This window comes from Branchiostoma floridae, chromosome 9 (assembly GCF_000003815.2).
Source record: "Branchiostoma floridae strain S238N-H82 chromosome 9, Bfl_VNyyK, whole genome shotgun sequence".
In the NCBI taxonomy this organism is placed as follows: domain Eukaryota; kingdom Metazoa; phylum Chordata; class Leptocardii; order Amphioxiformes; family Branchiostomatidae; genus Branchiostoma; species Branchiostoma floridae.
The window spans coordinates 13,474,186-13,491,218 of record NC_049987.1 but is presented as its reverse complement, the minus strand read 5'-3'; the positions used below and the strand labels follow the sequence as shown (position 1 = coordinate 13,491,218).

General features: G+C 38.1%; 1 protein-coding gene across 1 annotated transcript in view; it reads right to left on the bottom strand.

The window, feature by feature from the left end:
- The window catches only part of LOC118422614 (chromatin assembly factor 1 subunit B-like), a gene marked incomplete in the record, with an annotated part of 55,032 nt that overhangs the window by 3,321 nt on the left and 34,678 nt on the right, over positions 1 to 17,033 (bottom strand). Inside the window, 6 exon segments of the mRNA XM_035830262.1 lie at positions 783 to 866; positions 1,083 to 1,179; positions 1,430 to 1,533; positions 2,045 to 2,159; positions 2,654 to 2,680; positions 4,629 to 4,734. Of these exon segments, the coding sequence (XP_035686155.1) occupies positions 783 to 866; positions 1,083 to 1,179; positions 1,430 to 1,533; positions 2,045 to 2,159; positions 2,654 to 2,680; positions 4,629 to 4,734 (533 nt within the window).

Here is a 17,033-nt window from a genome sequence, read left to right as displayed (position 1 = left end):
AGATTATGTGAAAATGGATAGATTGAACCCTTGACACCCGCACCCATATCAACAGTATGATACAGTATTTAACACAAGAAGGGAAATTTGGGCACTTTTTTTTCGTGACCCACTGACGTAAGCAGCCCTGTTGCTCGTTCCACAAATTTATAATCATAAAAATTTTGATACCATGTGAAAGAAATCATACACGCTTTCTATTGATATATAACACATTGAAATTGATGCAGAAACAATGGAAATATGACCAGCCAAAGTTGATATTCCAAACTTTTTGTGCCGAGTTTACTTACCCAATACACCAATAGTCAAAATTAACATGTGGACTGACAGTAGTAAAGCTATCAAAACCATATTGAATTCTTGTACTAATGTTAGTTGACCTTTATTTGCGGGGTAACCTATATCCCCTGCTATATCATATTGCAATATTTTCAGATATTGGAGTAACCTGTACATCCATTGTTGTATCAGTTTCAGTTATTTGTTTATTAATTTATCAATTTCAAAATATTGCAGTTTAAAACCACCGTACGTCGTTTTTAAAATCAGCGGATATAGGTTACACTGCGGATAAAGGTGAACTACCATTACATGTATATTCTACTAATGACCAGCAGTACTTTGGTCCAGAATTTAACTTTCACCAAAAAGGTCCTTCCTCTAATTTTGGCCAACATACATACATACACACATATACAACATGCATTTTGACGATTGCAGTAATGACTGCAGTTCCGCCACATGTCAGTAGGGGGCAATACAGCACTGTACTTACTGTGCCATCTGGCTGTGGAATGTTGGTGACAAACTTGGAAATCCGGTGGACTACTTTCTTGGTGTTGATGTTGTAAACACGACAAATCCTAAAAGAAATAACATGGCAGCAACATATTTTTTTTTACTATGCTGTATTCTTTTTCGTCTACTTCCTTTTTATCCTTGAACACTTATCGACTAAAACCAGCTCTTTGTATTACATTTCAAGCATCTTAAGGATTTTATTGGCTTATCGATATAGGTAACATTGTCAGAACACTCACATGAATGAAAAGAGAACATTCTGTCAGTAGATCACTTACCTGTCTGTGCTGAGGGTAGCTACAAACTGGTTACATGGGTCCCACGCCACACCCTGGACAAAGCTTTTGTGTTCGCTGAAAATGGCAAGCTTTTCGCCTAGGACCAAAGAGAAACAACGTGAAACTATGTAGTAAATAGCCATAAATCAAGCAAGTACTGTGAGATCTTTTGAAGGTTGCAGCATCATGTCGTAATCTACATGAAAATGTTTTGAAAAATGACAAATTAAAAAAAAATCTCATCATGGACATGTTGAAATGTCGAACTTTTGATAACTGTTGCCATCTTTGAAAGCAAGGAAAAACTTATATATTGGATGAACATAAGGAAGCATAGCAAGACTTACCCCGCTCTATGTTCCACAGGATGGCACTGTTGTCCACAGAGGCAGAGGCAATACAGGTTCCATCACGGGACCACGACAGGTCATAGATGTCCTCCAGGTGACCTCTGCAGAAAAACAACAATAGAACAAAACAAACAGTTTTAACCTTCTGCTGCTGGGGTGTTGCCGTCCTGCCATTTCAGGTGATACACACATATTGAAAGATCCAGTAACTGCATCAACGCCATTACAAAGTTGAAATTGACAGGCAACAGAGGTCATGGTATACCAAGGAAATCCTGGATGGAATGTGTTAGGAGAGACATCAAAATGTGCAGGTCAAGTAGGATGAACCCGCTGGACAGAGCCGCTTGGAAGCGTGGTGTGCTGCCTACCCCTGTGTCAGGGATCCCAGCAGCATTATAATCAAATACTGGATACTACTACTACTACAATGTACTATAACTACTATGCTACTGCTGCAAGCTTAAGCCATATTTCTAAATCAAGCCAGCTAGGTTTCTTTCAAGATATGTGGTGCCTTCTTTAAGGTCTTCTGTCTTATGCAGTTACAGTGATAATTAATCCCAAGATTATTTTTCATAAGCATATGAAAGAGTCAAAAAGAAAGTGAACCTCAGCATCTTGTAGCAGGTCCAGAACTCCTTGTTCTCAGATTCCTCCTCATCGTCTCGGAAGGGGTTACAGCCGTCATCTTGTTCCTTCTGACGCCACAGGAAAATTACAGATTCTGGGAAGAGTAAAAGTAATGTGTCACTCAAGTTCATCAAAGTCTTGTTGTTACTTGTATGTCAAGCTTTGTGATAAGGATGAAATTTGGGTGTAATTTGGCACCCGCGTATTCCTTACTGAATAAAACATTATTATTATAATTATTATTATATATACTTGAACACCATGTTTTGTTCCCAATCAACATATGAAACCTATCAAAAACAGCTGATTGAGTCAAGGAGGATCATGGAGGATTGTAGGAAGATGTTGGTTCTTAAGGCTTGTGAATATCTTTTTTTTGTGTCATCTTTCTACTTTCATCAACTAATTCAGTTTTCTGGTGCAAATTTGTTCTTCTCTACTCTCACAGTCCAACATCGAATCAATCCCAATGTATCACTAAAGCATGGGTACATGACCCTTGAATACTACTGAGTCAACGTTAGTGGATCAGAGTTCATAAAAAAAAAAACGTTAAGAAACAAACAATAAAAATTTTATCATACTCACCATCTCCTGCTGATGCCAAAATGTTACCTGCATGAAAAGAGGCAGACATTAAAAATGGCATTATAAAAATATACCATCACAATGAATACTAAATTATGTAAGAGCATTTCAGCAAGTGAAGATACCATCATTGTTCTTTAGAAAATAGTTTTGCTATTCATGCATAAAACAGAGTAAAATGTTCACCTATTCAACATCTTATCTTATCTTATGTCGCAAGAATAGTGCTCTTTACTGTAACTTCTCGACGTGAATGTAATTGTGCCATAAAGTTCCCATCCCTCTCCCTATCGTAAACTTAACTACCATGTCCATGGTACCTATACATGTGGAAATAGCTGTAATTGCATACATGTATGGAAATAACATCATATGAAGGGTACCATTTTCTTTGTGACCACATGTTTTATGGCCCACCATCACAATATCAATCTTACTTCACGGCTTAGCAACAGGTATGCTCTGAGCCTCGGCTGTCTTATTGCTAAGCAAAAGTATGTCTACCATGACTAGGGTGTATAATGAAGCAGTATCTATCTATAGCCAAGTTCCCATTCTTCTGTAGATTTATGAACTGTGCCTGTGCTGTAAGACAGATACCATAAATTCATTTATTTTCACATGGACTTAATTTTGTGTAAGGAGTGGAGATCAGGAGGTATTTATGATTCACATATATGCTGTATAATGATTTATTTTGCAGTAGAAAAGAAACTAACTTCAACTATTTCAACACTTACAGTAGCAATAACAATAATTAAAAGTACTATGCTAAAAGCTGATAACAGTGCTTACAGTAGCATTGGCCTTGTGTTTCAAAGCAAACATAAAAGCTTATTCATTCTATGGTAGCAGCTGTTGTTACATGTAGGTAGACAGCAGAACCTCAGCTGGTCATTTACTTAATGCACAAACTGATTACAACACACAACGATGAAACTCAACTATCCCTGTATACTAACAAGTAACAGTAGTGTTACTATACTATGGTTTCAAAACAATGCGAAACACGATCAGTCCTACAGATGCATATTCTAAATCAAAGCTCTTTTGATACCCTCAAGGATGCCTAATTCCCATCTTAGGTTTCCCTGGGGAATAACAAAGAACACGTTGTACTGTAAATGCATTTAAGTTTGCATGGATTTAATTTTATGGTGGAAAGAAAAAAAGGACTTTTCGCTGTGGTTTTCAGTTCGCAGTAGCACCATGCACTTTTGTCTCTTACTGCCATGGGAAATGTTTGCGATGGTTTTAACTTACTTAAGTTCATGGTGAAGCGGCCACTTTGAAAACCCCGAACATTAACCATCGTAAAAGTTTCTGCATTTACAGTATGTCTCCCTGAAGAAAGATCACAGCAATACCCAGTTAATGATGTGTCTTGATGCTGTTGATAACATGACACCCGTGTTGCTAGGAGGCCAGACAAAATGCCATAACCTCATTATGTGGAAATGTCACAAGTAGGATCCCGTGCATCATGCGGGGTATATGGCTGCGGGGAGTAGTTAATTGCATGAACAACCTGTCCGGGGGCTCACATTAGGTCTGCTATATTGTATGATAGTAACAGTAGGTCTCCTGATGAAATTGAGTCTGTGGTTTCACAGAGAAGCACGCCACAGCAATCTGTTGTGAGAAACACTGGGTATGGGATTTCTGGATTTAACATTACCTGTTCATGGTCTAAGAATAGGACTAGCATTGTGGAAACATACATGTAGATGTATTTTTGTTTTGTCAATTTTATCCGACTATGACATTGTGATATTCCTTCATACACTTTTCAGAAAAAATACTTCTTCTCTATCTGACGGGCACAGGTAGCCTCTACCAGGCTCCGCATGTTGCTGTTTTCTACTTTTCATCTTATTTTGACACTTTGAGGTTATCAAATAAACACACAAAAAACAATGCCCCATTTTAACGGAGGTAATAAGACATCTAGAGTGATAGTGTAAAGGGTACTGACCTGTGGGGCAGAAGCGGACCACGTTGACTGGTCGTGAGTGCCTGATGAGATTAGCGAGGAACTCCACATAGCCACGCCCCTCCTCATCCCTCTTCACCTCCCACAGCTGGAAGGTACATCAAAGTTTCCCAATGTTAAGTAATTAGTTACCATCATCATCATCGACATCACCACATTTCAGTGCACACACTGAGGTAGACTGTCGTTGACTTCCTCTGTTATATGCTTTTCTTTGTAGTCATTTGTTGCCAAAGCTGACTAAGTAAATGTGTTGTCATCACTGGGAGGTAGGGAGAGAGATTGGGGGTAGGTTGGACACAGATGCCAACACTTTGCTCATCAACATTCTGGACAAATAGCTAGCAACAAATGAACACCTCCTTCCAGGTGGAGGGAATATGGGGATATGGCATCAAGGGCTAGTGCATCACAATATTTCATATGGCCTCCTACATCAACAAGAAGTCAGCAAGAATATGGTTCCATCTACTGACTGTCAGAAAGTGTACAACAGTCTATGAATCAGCACCAAGGGCAGTTACTGATAATGGACTCCTCTGGCCAGGAATCATTACAGTTCTTGTTTCTCACCACTAGCGTGATGACTTCTTTGGGTCCAGGGTAATGTTTTAAAAGAACATCAAGAAGAAGGTTAAGTCAGCAAGAATATGGTTCCAACTATTGACTGTCAGAAAGTGTACAAAAGTAAATGAATCAGAACCACAGCTGCTAATGGACTCCTCTGGCCAGGAAACATTACAGTTCTTGTTTTGTACTACTAGTGTGCTGTCTTCATTGGGGGTTATAGTAGTGTTTTAAAAGAACCTCAAGAAGAAGGTGTAGTCGGCAAGAATATGGTTCCATCTACTGATTGTCAGAGAGGGCACAATTGTCTATGAATCAGCACCATGGAGAGGTGCTGAAAATTGATTCTCATGCCCAGAATCATTACAGTCCTTGTTTTTCACTACAAGCACCATGAATTCTTTTAGGCCAAAGTTGTGTTTTTAAAAGAATGTTCTTTAGAATCTGTAAGTTTATCTCTGCATTGTACATTGTAGATTTTAGTGAAAGAAATGAGAAACATACTTGTGGCAAGAATACACTCTCCAACAGAAATGAGTACACAAAGTACATGGATTTCCTCAGTTCAATGAAACTACTACCTTATTTTCCTAGCATTTAATGATTGGCTCTGTGCCTGAGGGCAGTAATGCATTTAAGAGGAGTAGGTCAAGACAGCTTTGCAAGGCCAATACCTGGATACACAAGGCATCTGTATGTTAATAAGATATGAGCCTTTACTCAAACCCTTTGGAGGAAAACTGGCATGCATACCAACCTCTGTTTAGGTATAGATAGTATAATGGGGATATGGCTATAAGGGACTTACATGTACAATGTATTAGAATACTGAAAACTGTTGAATTGTGAAATGATGGCAGTTAAAGTACTAGTACAAAGATTATTCAACTGACCATCACAGTTCTTATCTAACAAAATTACATCAACTAGTGAACTGGAAGACGTATGGGCAAATTGACCTACATGTAGATCGACGAATCAAATATTTTTTTCATCAAAAACATAATTTGAATACTTGTAAATTGTAACATAATAGCAGCAAAAGTATAAATAGATTTATACAAGAACCTCTGGATGCTGGTAACAATATTTGAAGTTAATGTACTGGCCAGCCTTTAGGAATAGCACAATCTACAAAGAATATCACCCAAGAAGTAAAAATGACGTCGTAACAGCCAAATAACTGCTTGACCCCTATGACCTCTAGGATACATGAAATGTTGCCGACATTTCCCAAATCCCGTTATCAGGATTTTGCCGGGCCATTACCAAACCGGTCATGCATCACAGGCTCTCACGGACTTACAACAAAGATCTGGACCGAAAGGGAAACAAATGAAATCAGCGCTTGGCCAATAAGAGGATTACGGAAATGGGATATATCAGGTCACTCTCTGTCAGGCTCTGGCTTTTTCTTTCCAAACTACGTTAACTTGTCCATCGGAAAAGTTATACACATTTCAGACTTGGTGGGTGAACTGAATCTGAATATTTTTCAGCAAAAAATTTGTTGTGTTTGTGTGTGACGATACCAGCACCAAAATTATTGGTTAACAGCTTGAGATATCTCTTCTCTTATTATCATGGCCTCTTGTTTTATATGGCTCACGATTTTGTAACAATATTCTTGGCTACTATACTTAGTAGAGAAAGCATCGATTAAGACATATCCAAGGTAACTCAAAGTTGAATATTTTGGGATACTTCATATGAGCAAAGAAAAATCTGTAATTTCTCCTGTAATTCTCTTCATATATATGAATTATTCATACATTCATGTAACCTTTGAAAAGAAGCTAGTGCAACCTTTTGCCACAAAGACCCAAATCAGATTAATAAAATTGCACTGGAAAGACCTCCAGGCCATTAAGACGGGGTCTGCTTGACAACATCAGTTGTGTGGCATTTTTTGTCAAAATACATACATGTACGAGGGGTGTTCAATAAGTTGTTGGTCTCACCCAGAAATTATAAGCATAACTCAAATTTTGAGGCACAACTTTGTAGTTTGAAGCCTTTTATCAATATCCTCCAAATTTCAAATCATTGTAGTAATTACTTTCCAGGCAACATCTATTTGAAAATCAGTAGGTACGTTGTGAGAATAACAAGGGTGAACTTTGACATGGTCGAGTTCCTCTGTGATATAACAGAGGTTCTACTAGGAAAAACTTCTATTTGGAAGACATACAAGCCATCAAAAAAGAAAATTTCAAGGCAACCTAGATAGCCATAGCAAGGTGGTCTTTACATAGATGTAATGTTGTGCAAGGTAGAATGTGTATTTCCCACCACTGGATGGATCAATAAATATCATAATATATAGGCATAATATAATGTATTTTCCTCTTGCTGGAACACCCCAGTTGTTTTGGTAGTTAGGCAGATATTAGCCTTAACAAAGTGGGACAAGTTGTTTAATGACCTTTAGTGACATCTATCTAGTGCTGATAGTAAGCCAGCTTTAGGAGATAAGACCTGTGTTCATTAGGCCCTCCTGTTCCAAAAGAAATGATATGCAGGTGACCTAGATTCAGTGTTCTTTAAGACCTGCTAGCCGCCATGCTAGACAGAGATGTCTAGACCAGTAGCGATTCTGTGGCATCTTGTACAATGAGGATGAACTGAACTGAACTAAAAGAGATTGTCCAACACTTTTACAATTTCTACAGAAACTTTGGCATGCCTCAGGGAAAATGGCTCAAGTAAAGTTACTTTATTGTGAACATTTATAAAGTGACAGACTTGATACACATATTCTTTCCAAATGAGTAGACTTGGTACACTGAAAAGTATTAAATATACGACAATAGAAACAAAAGAAATCAAATTTAAAACGAGATATCAATGTTTCATACAACTGTGAAGTTTTTTGTTTTCTTTACAAAATAAACAAAACCATTTCAGACAATCATATGCTCCACTCTCACATGCCATCCTAAGGTTTCTGAGTTGATGAGCAGCAACAATCAATTCCTGCATGCCTACAGGAACAAACTTGGACCCTGGCCAACTCATCCTTTGGGAACAAATTTGAACCCGGGCCAACAGGAAACAAGCAAAAAGGCCAAGAACCTAAAAAAAATGACAACACTAATGCTACACATATATGTCATCAAACCTCAATAGTTATGTTTCAATGTATTGATGCCATCAACATATGGCACAACACATTGGAAGGCTATTCAGTACCAGCTGTTAGATAAAAGTACTGTTGCAGATATTTCTGTCACACAAATTCAATATATACAAAGGCATACAGCTAAATCACCATATGTTACAGACAGGCTAGCATTTTCAACAGAAAAGTCCATATAAAAAGCTAGCATCAATACCAATCTAATTTTCAAGCTTGAAAGTGTCTCTTCTAACATACATGTAATAAGCTGTGGGCCTTACACATCAAACAAAGATTAATTGCAACAAACTTGAAACAAGATAAGAAGAGGTAGCTTGGAGATATAAATCCTAAGTCTACAGGCAAACATTGATCACAGTTTCATATTGCAGGGCTTGAAATACACAGCTGCTATCAACAATTTACAGAAAAAAAAAGAAATTTAACAAAAAAAATTCAAACAACTTAGCAAACCCTCAAGCTAAAAGAGGCTGGAGCTGACTACTATCACAAATTAAAAATTAGAGAAATAAAAAAAAATTAAGTATTTCAAGCTCTGCATATAGCTGTAGTGCATTCATCATCCTTCATGGCCTTTTCTCAAAGGTTTATCATGCAGATTGAACCATACATGTATCTGCACCTTGAGTGCCCATTGTGCAACTTGCCAATACGAGCCCAGTGACTCAATATCTTCCCCTACAAGGGCAGTAAATTAACTGTTCCCAAAGGTGACATTCACTCTGCCCACTATTGGTGTACTCAGCCGTTATGGAGTATAAAGGCATTAGCTTGTGACAAATCTGGGACAAACTTGTACTCAAGGTGTAACAGAGGAGGTTGGTCTGTTATCATAGGGATTTTGTGGGATTAAGGCAAATGTTCAGACTCCTGACAACAAATGATGTTATGTGCCTGAAATAGCTGACAAGAGACTCAGAATTTTCTTCTTGTAATTTGGGAAAGTTGTCCGCAAATACCCATCTCAACCTAGGGGGTACAGACACTTTAAAGGGTTCAAACACTACAAGGGGTATGGACACTATAAGGGCTGCAGAATGCAGGGGTATGGACATTACAGAGAATATGGACACCATATACAGTGGTACAAAAACTATATTGTAAATGCAGAAATTTTCGCCGTGGTTTTATGTTTACTGTATTCGTGGTGGTAGTTTTCCGCAAGCCGCAGACGATCCATCTTCCTACTATCGCGAAAAAATCGTTAAATCCCTGCGAACGCAAATGCATTTACAGTAGTATAGGGCACTAAATTTCTATTGTTCAAAATGTAGAAAATGGCTTTATCTATTGATTATAATAGCCATCATGACTGTGTTGTTTCTGTATGAGTATGAAACAATTTTTCATCCAATTTGACTCTGTAGGCAGTCGTGACATATATATAGGTTTTAGTGCAGTCAAGAAAATATGATGGTGGACAGTTGGGTTAGACATAACTGGGGCAATCAGGGTACCAGAGTGGATCAAAGGGAAGTTTGGTCACGAAGTGTCAAGCCATCTGAAGAGAATCATTAAACACTTCAGGGTTCCTTAAGAGCTTCAATCTTTTTGTTGCAATGTCAGCACAATATGTGTTATGGTTCACTGCTAAAAGCGGTTAGAGTATATTCTCTACTTGTACAAGGAATACAATGTATCGTACGGATCTAGTGATATAGACAAAACTGGGACAAGAGTCAATAAAGACAAATGGCCTGTGTTAAAGGCCGCCAGGCCAAGGTAAGCAATTTCTTGGTTAAGTCACGTCTGCCCCTGAAACAGCACCACCACACACACTGCATGTGGACAGATAACATAGATGTCCTGTAGAGTGCAATAAATCACTCACAAGGACGTAGCTCCAACACCCTACCCTACCTACCTAAGTGCCTAGGCCAGTGACTGGCCCCTTGCTCCCTCCGTGATATTTCTCCAGACTGCACGATTCGCCGCACTCCTTTCCGCCAACTTAATACTTTGCCCGATGTCCTTTTCAATCTGGTCTCTCCATCGTTTCGGGGGTCTCCCCCGTGGCCTGGGCTTTTGGAAATGTTGATAGTATGCTTTGTTGACAAGTGTGTGTGGTGGTCTTCTCACAACGTGACCAAACCACCTTAGTCTTCTGAGTCTGATGGAATCGATAATGGTATTTTCTATACCCAGTCTCGCTCTTATTTCCACATTCGGAATTCGGTGGCGAAGTGAAACACTGAGGATCGCATCTCATCTCGAAAGCCAACAGGAGAGACTCATCAGACTTTTTTAGAGTCCAAGTTTCACATGCATAAGTGGCAATTGGTAGTATGAGTGCTCGGAAAAGACGCATTTTAAGACATCTACTGAAACTCTTGCAGTTCCATACTGTTTTTCTTAGCCTACCAAAGCTCCAACACAATGGCTAGTATACCTAGAAGCTGGACTTTTGCCTGAAGTTAGGTAGCCTACGGTAACCTTAAACTAAATAATTCTAAGAGGTTTGTATGGTCACAACTCTTACGGAGAGCTGTTGTAATTTTAATGCTACATTGGACACCAGTGGGGGTATGGACACGAGTCAATTGCACCTCTTACACAGTCTGAGGTGAAGATAAAGTATGTGAGCAAAAACTGCCAACATAGTTCAGAGGTTTCGAAAAATTGTTGCATATTTTTCTGACGTATACTTATGTGTGCATTACTTTACTTTATGTTTTCTTGCATCGGTGCACCCTAAAAATATGAGTGTGAATTTGGGGCAACAAAGATGCAACCAGCATTTTCGGCCAGATATAAATGCTACAAGGTTGCAGGCTGTATGATAAGAATAATTTCAAACCTCTTCTAGGCACTCGAATTGCTTCCAATCTTTTACAACCCTCCTGATTCAATTCAAGGCCCTTTGGTCATTTCCCTGGAGTTACTCAATTGAGTCCTTTGATTGTACTGAGATTAAAGTCACGGTCCCAACAGTGAGCTTTGGGTAGTAATCAACAGCCTTTCATTGATCCATGATTGTACAATCCTTTTTTCCAAAGATAGGCACAGATCATATTATGCCTATAGATCGTACCTCATTCAATCCTTTGAAATTTCATCACAGACTTATTTCCGAGTTTTCTCCCAGGGGATTGTTGTCAAGGTGATACACAAAGTTTGTGTCTACAAAGTCTTAACAGTTTATGCATTAGCTTGGTATTAAGTACGCCCACATTGACGGAGGTAATAATAGGGGGTGTTTCACTGATTGAAGTCCCACATGGCAACTAGTCACGTAGCGGCAAACTCACATGTCACTACATGTGCAGTTAATAGAATCACACGTCCCTAACAGGCCGTTGTTTTTACCTTGAACTTTTACTCAAGGAGAATTGGCAATGGGGGATTCACTTCTTTCATGACATTTTGAAGGTCTGTAAGGACCATTTTCAGTATAGTATTTCCCCCAATAATGACAATAGCATTTTTGCCAGACTCAACTGTGGAGAGTAGCTCAATCTATAAAACTATTAAAAATCCATACCTTATCATCTGAGCCTTATGCATGATTTTTCGGTGCACAGTTTGAAGGCATTGTTAAGCAGACATGAAATATGTTTGACCCTGCAGCACAGTAATTTACCGACCTTAAACTCATTTTTGTTTGAAATCACAAACTTGTAATAGGTCAATTCTGACAACCAAGAAGTTTGAAAGGCAACATTTTCACGAAAATGCAGAATGTTTTCCCCATAGCCTTTTGTCAAGCAACTCACACACCATACTGTACCATTAGGCTCGCCTATAGTATTGTGTGTATCAAAGAAAGGCTCACAACCTAAGCTCTGATTGGCTTCTGACAGAAGATGAAGGAAAAAGAACGTACTAGCAAAAAAAATATGTATTCCCTTATTGAGGAGAACATAATAAATTGATGCAGCAATCAAGACGTCAATAAGCATTAAATTGAAAGAAAGCTACTTTACATGTACATGCATACATATTGAGCCATTGATTCCATTGGTGTTATCTAGCTTGGAAAGTGAATGATGGTAAATTCACATCCTAAAAGGTAGACACAACATACAGGCACTTTTTGGAGTGTACACATATGACTAGCAACCCCATTTCAAAACTGCTTTTGATCTGATATTACTTGGCATGCCTCAGTGAGAAAACTGCTTCCTGACAAAAGATAATGGACATAATGTAAAGCATCTGACCATTTCCAAAATCATATACAGTTGCTTGAGTAACTGTTATTTGGCGTGCTTCCTGAATGAATGAGCACAACTGATGATTAAGTCATAATTGAAAGTATTGAGCCTTTTGAAGTGCTCAGCAGGAGATAGTTTGGCCCCATTGATTGCCCATAATTGCCTTTTCAATACCGTCTATCTTATAATGCAAATATGATAACAGGAAGTGAGAATGCTTTGAGCTAAGCATAGAATCTACTGAAAAGAAAAAAAAAAGAAATTAAAAAATTCTGACTCTTGGTTATACGCATTACCAACTGAATCAAATATATAATAGCAGCAAGAAAACAAGAAAATTTTTTTAAAGAATAAGTTACAAAAACAAATTGTAGTCATGGTATTAGTAATACATAAAAGGCAGGCAACTGCCTGGGGAAATGATATAAAATTTTCCTATTCATTCCTTTTCTTTTAATGACAACCCGATACACTTCATTTCAGTTATAAGTACTGCATGCTACAGATGATATCTACTCTGGTACTGTCTTTGTAGAGGCACTCAGCAATCAAAATATGTCTTTTGATTTCATGTCAGACGAAAGAAAAGTTACCCAGAGGGAAAATATTGCAAAGGTCAAATACTCATCCTTGTCATGATTATTTTGCAACAGTAAACTTAGGATTTACCTTAGCTATATTTGGCAGACTCAACAAAAACCAAAAATTCCTCATGGAGACAAGTAGACATTGCTAACAAAGGAAGGAAGACAGTCAATACTCTTTACTGGAAATAATTGCCATTTCAATCAATTCTCTGTGCACCGTTTGTATGAGATTGATTGTGGTATAAGCTATTCTCAAAGATTCTTGGCTGTCTCAGAGGAAAGTGAATATGCTCTTTATCAAGGAATGTCATTTCACTTATTTCCTGTTTCCAGGCAGTATCACAGGTCGATGACCCTTGGAGCTTCTGGAGAGTCATCTAATATTCAATATCAATTAGTAACTCTATCCATGGTGTAGATTAACTTCAACAGTATATTGGATTCTTCAGAAGAATGTGAGGAACTTCCTGTTTTGAATCAGTAGCATTACATACAGGTCAGTAACCCCTGAAGATTCTTTAAAAAATGTCACTTGCACAAAGGGTTCTGTATGAGCGTTGTTAACCTCTCCTTAGTGCTGATTTTTGTGTTGTTACGCCTTGTTTATGAAAAGGATACTGACTATTTGTTTTCAATGTAAATTTGTCTCCAAAAGCTTCTACGGTAATCTTCAAAGCACAGAACAAATTCTTCCCTGCATTGAAATGAAGTTTAACGATCCACTTCTACAGGTGATAAAAAAAGCTACTTTCAATAGGTGATTGTGGGCTTTCACTTGAAAACATTCGACAGACTAATATTGTATTATCTTGAAGTAGTTCTCAAAGTTCAAAATTTCTGTCTTCTTCAAAAGCAAAAAAAGAAAGTGTTCTCCAACCTGATTAGCTCACTAAAAATCTACTCTTCCACTGGTCATGACAGAGAAGAAACTTTAAGCCACTATATACGTATGGATTCATTAATATCCTTCACATTTTTTTCAACATGAAAAATAAGACAATGGATCGCAGATTAACCTCTCATCCCAAGGACTGCAACCTTTCCAACAGCGTGCGTGTCGGGTAAGCAACAACAGCTGAGCTTCGAACTCCCAACCTCTTGGTCCAGAGTCAGGGTTGCTATCCCCTGTACTACAGCACTCTGCACAAAGCCTAGAAGCCCCCACAAATCTCATTGTTTTTGGCACTACCTCTGACATAGGCAAGTTGCCAACAAAGGTAAGCCAATGTTTTACCACTATTTATTACAGTGCGACGGCACCATGGGCATGGCAATGGACATCCTGGCCGAAGGCTGCAATAAGGCCTGGTAATGTTTCAAAGTCTTAGAGGCTCAGCCCTATTACATGGGTCAATACATTTCCGCAAAGGATCATTGAACTTGGCAGTGGATCGACCCTTTACTGGATTCTAATGGAAATTCGATTAAACATCAATTTCATTAGAATCTCTTTGATTGTAAAGCTGCAACGAAAGATGAGCATATAGCAGTGGGCTAAATCATGCACCTTATTGTATGGCGCAAAGTGAGGAAGTGTAGTTATTAGTAATACACACAATATATAGCAAACTCTTTGATAGAAACAAATATGAATGGAAGAAAGCAGTGTCACTGATGATAGATAACGGTTCACAAAATCATATCCAGTTGTTTGAGTAACTGATGCCTGCCTGGGTAAAAGCAGGGTTAGACAAGTTTTCTAATTCTAAAATTCACTTGTCCTATTGGGCAAGTACATAAAAAATTTACTAGCCCGAACCAACTTTTCAGTTGCCCGAAATTTAAATGAAATTTTTCTGTGTACTTTCACATGGAATTCTTCTTATTAGCTCTATTTTTCTGTTCACCAATGTTTGATGCCATGACTCTAAAAAGGAGCAAGTATATCAAAATCTTACTCAATGGAAAAAATTTAACTTGCCCGGTCGGGCAAGTGGGGTAGGAAATGAACTTGCCCGATCTGCATTTTCACTTGCCCGGGACAATAGGGCTAGTGGACTTGTCCAACCCTGTAAAAGCCTGGTACACGCATCTCCACAATCTCTTCTGATCAGTCCCTTACCTCTATATTGAATCCCTGCTGTAGTTACAGGAGCTAATCAAACAGACAGGCTATGACGTCTCAACCTTTCCAAAACCACAGGGGTCCGTGCCCCTCTGACATTTACGTCGCTCCACATTTTTCCCACCTGAAAGCAGACTGTTTAGAGCAGATCTACCTGACATTTTGATTCTCTGAAATATGCTTTTACATAATCCAGTTAATAAAGTCAACGGCTCTTGACATTTGAATGATGGCAGGAGTCGATGAAGTGTCGGTTCCATTTAGACAAAGCTTACCCCGCCCGGCAGGGACGACAGATGATGATGATGATCAGGGAAAAGCCACCAATTTCAGCAGCTAAGATTCAATGATTTTGTTATGTTGTCACAGCCAAAAGCAAACAGGCATATCTTTCTACAGTATATTTAATCGAATTGGGATGCTCAATCTTTCATTCATAATGGTTTATGGAGTAGGCCAAAAGTTCACACTACAAACATTGTATAATATGCCCTCTCCTTAGAAACAAACAAACAAAAAATTATCACCTACGTAAAACAAAACATTCATAAAACAGAAGACGAATAATGTAAGCCTAGGGGAACATAAGAATCTTCCCTTTGATTGATTGGAAGGGAATTAAACCTAGGACCTAGGCTTACAACATCAATGTGCCTCTGTCCTTCATACGAATCAGACTGAAAAAAAGGTCTGTCTTAGTCAGTGCCAGGCCACTGAAATCAATTAAAGCAAGAAGAACCTGACTTTGTGGATGACATCCACCCGTGCACCCATTGATTTTGGCCAGTTTCCCAGAAAGAAGAAGAAACCTCAGTTCTTTAACTGATGGGTGATGTATAATAATGCTCGAAACCTAGTAAAAACTATGTCTTGGAAAAACAGGAAGGTCAATTCAACTTCTTTCTACATTTGTAAAACTAATGGCAATGGGGGGGGGGGTACTGGTACAGGCAAGAAGCAAAATGTTTATAATAAGCACTCTCCTCAAAATCATACAATTTAGAAAAGAAAAAGGAAAATACAACATTCATATAATACAAGATGAATAATGCAAAACTAGGGAAACATGACAATCTTTACTTTACAAATGCAAGCGGGCCATTTGAAAATACGACCTGAAAATGATTTATTTTTTCTATCCCACACCTTGTCTTTGCTTCCAGTTTTCAGACCATGTACATTTGTACAGTAGTGCTATCTACAAAATGTAAAAAAAAAAAAAAATTTTAGAAAGATCAGCATTTTCGAGAAAGAGATAGGTAACAGTATATGTAGCACACTTATTGAGACATTTCTTAAGACTTGCAGTGTAAAGACAATACCACCAACATATATTATCATTGGACTGTTTAACTGTATTCAGGAGGAAATCATGACAGGTAAAATCTATCAAATATATCGTGGTATGTAGGCAGATCCAATCGGTAGATTGGTACAGTAATACTAATAACTTGTCCCCCTTAATTACAACTTGACACAGACTTCATGTACATGTACCATGTAACAATACAACACTTTGGACATCAGCCAAGCTCAGCTTGATACAAAGGAAAAGCTCTTACTTTAATGAGAATCTCTCCCAGACATAGATTTTGTGATAATGAAGTGTCTACCTGTCACTAATGTCAAGGTTACATATACTTTAACAGGATATTGAGATCATTACCAACAAGTGTGGAAATGTAGACGCACACACAAATACAGATACAAATACAAACTGAATTTGCCACAATAATAAAATGCAGGCAATGTATTTTGCTATGTATCATAGGAGGTTATTATATATTAACTATAAGTCTATCAACATTTATCTGCCAGGATACATTATACAAAAAATTGTCATGTTTATCCATCACCTTAAAAATTGTTTTAAAA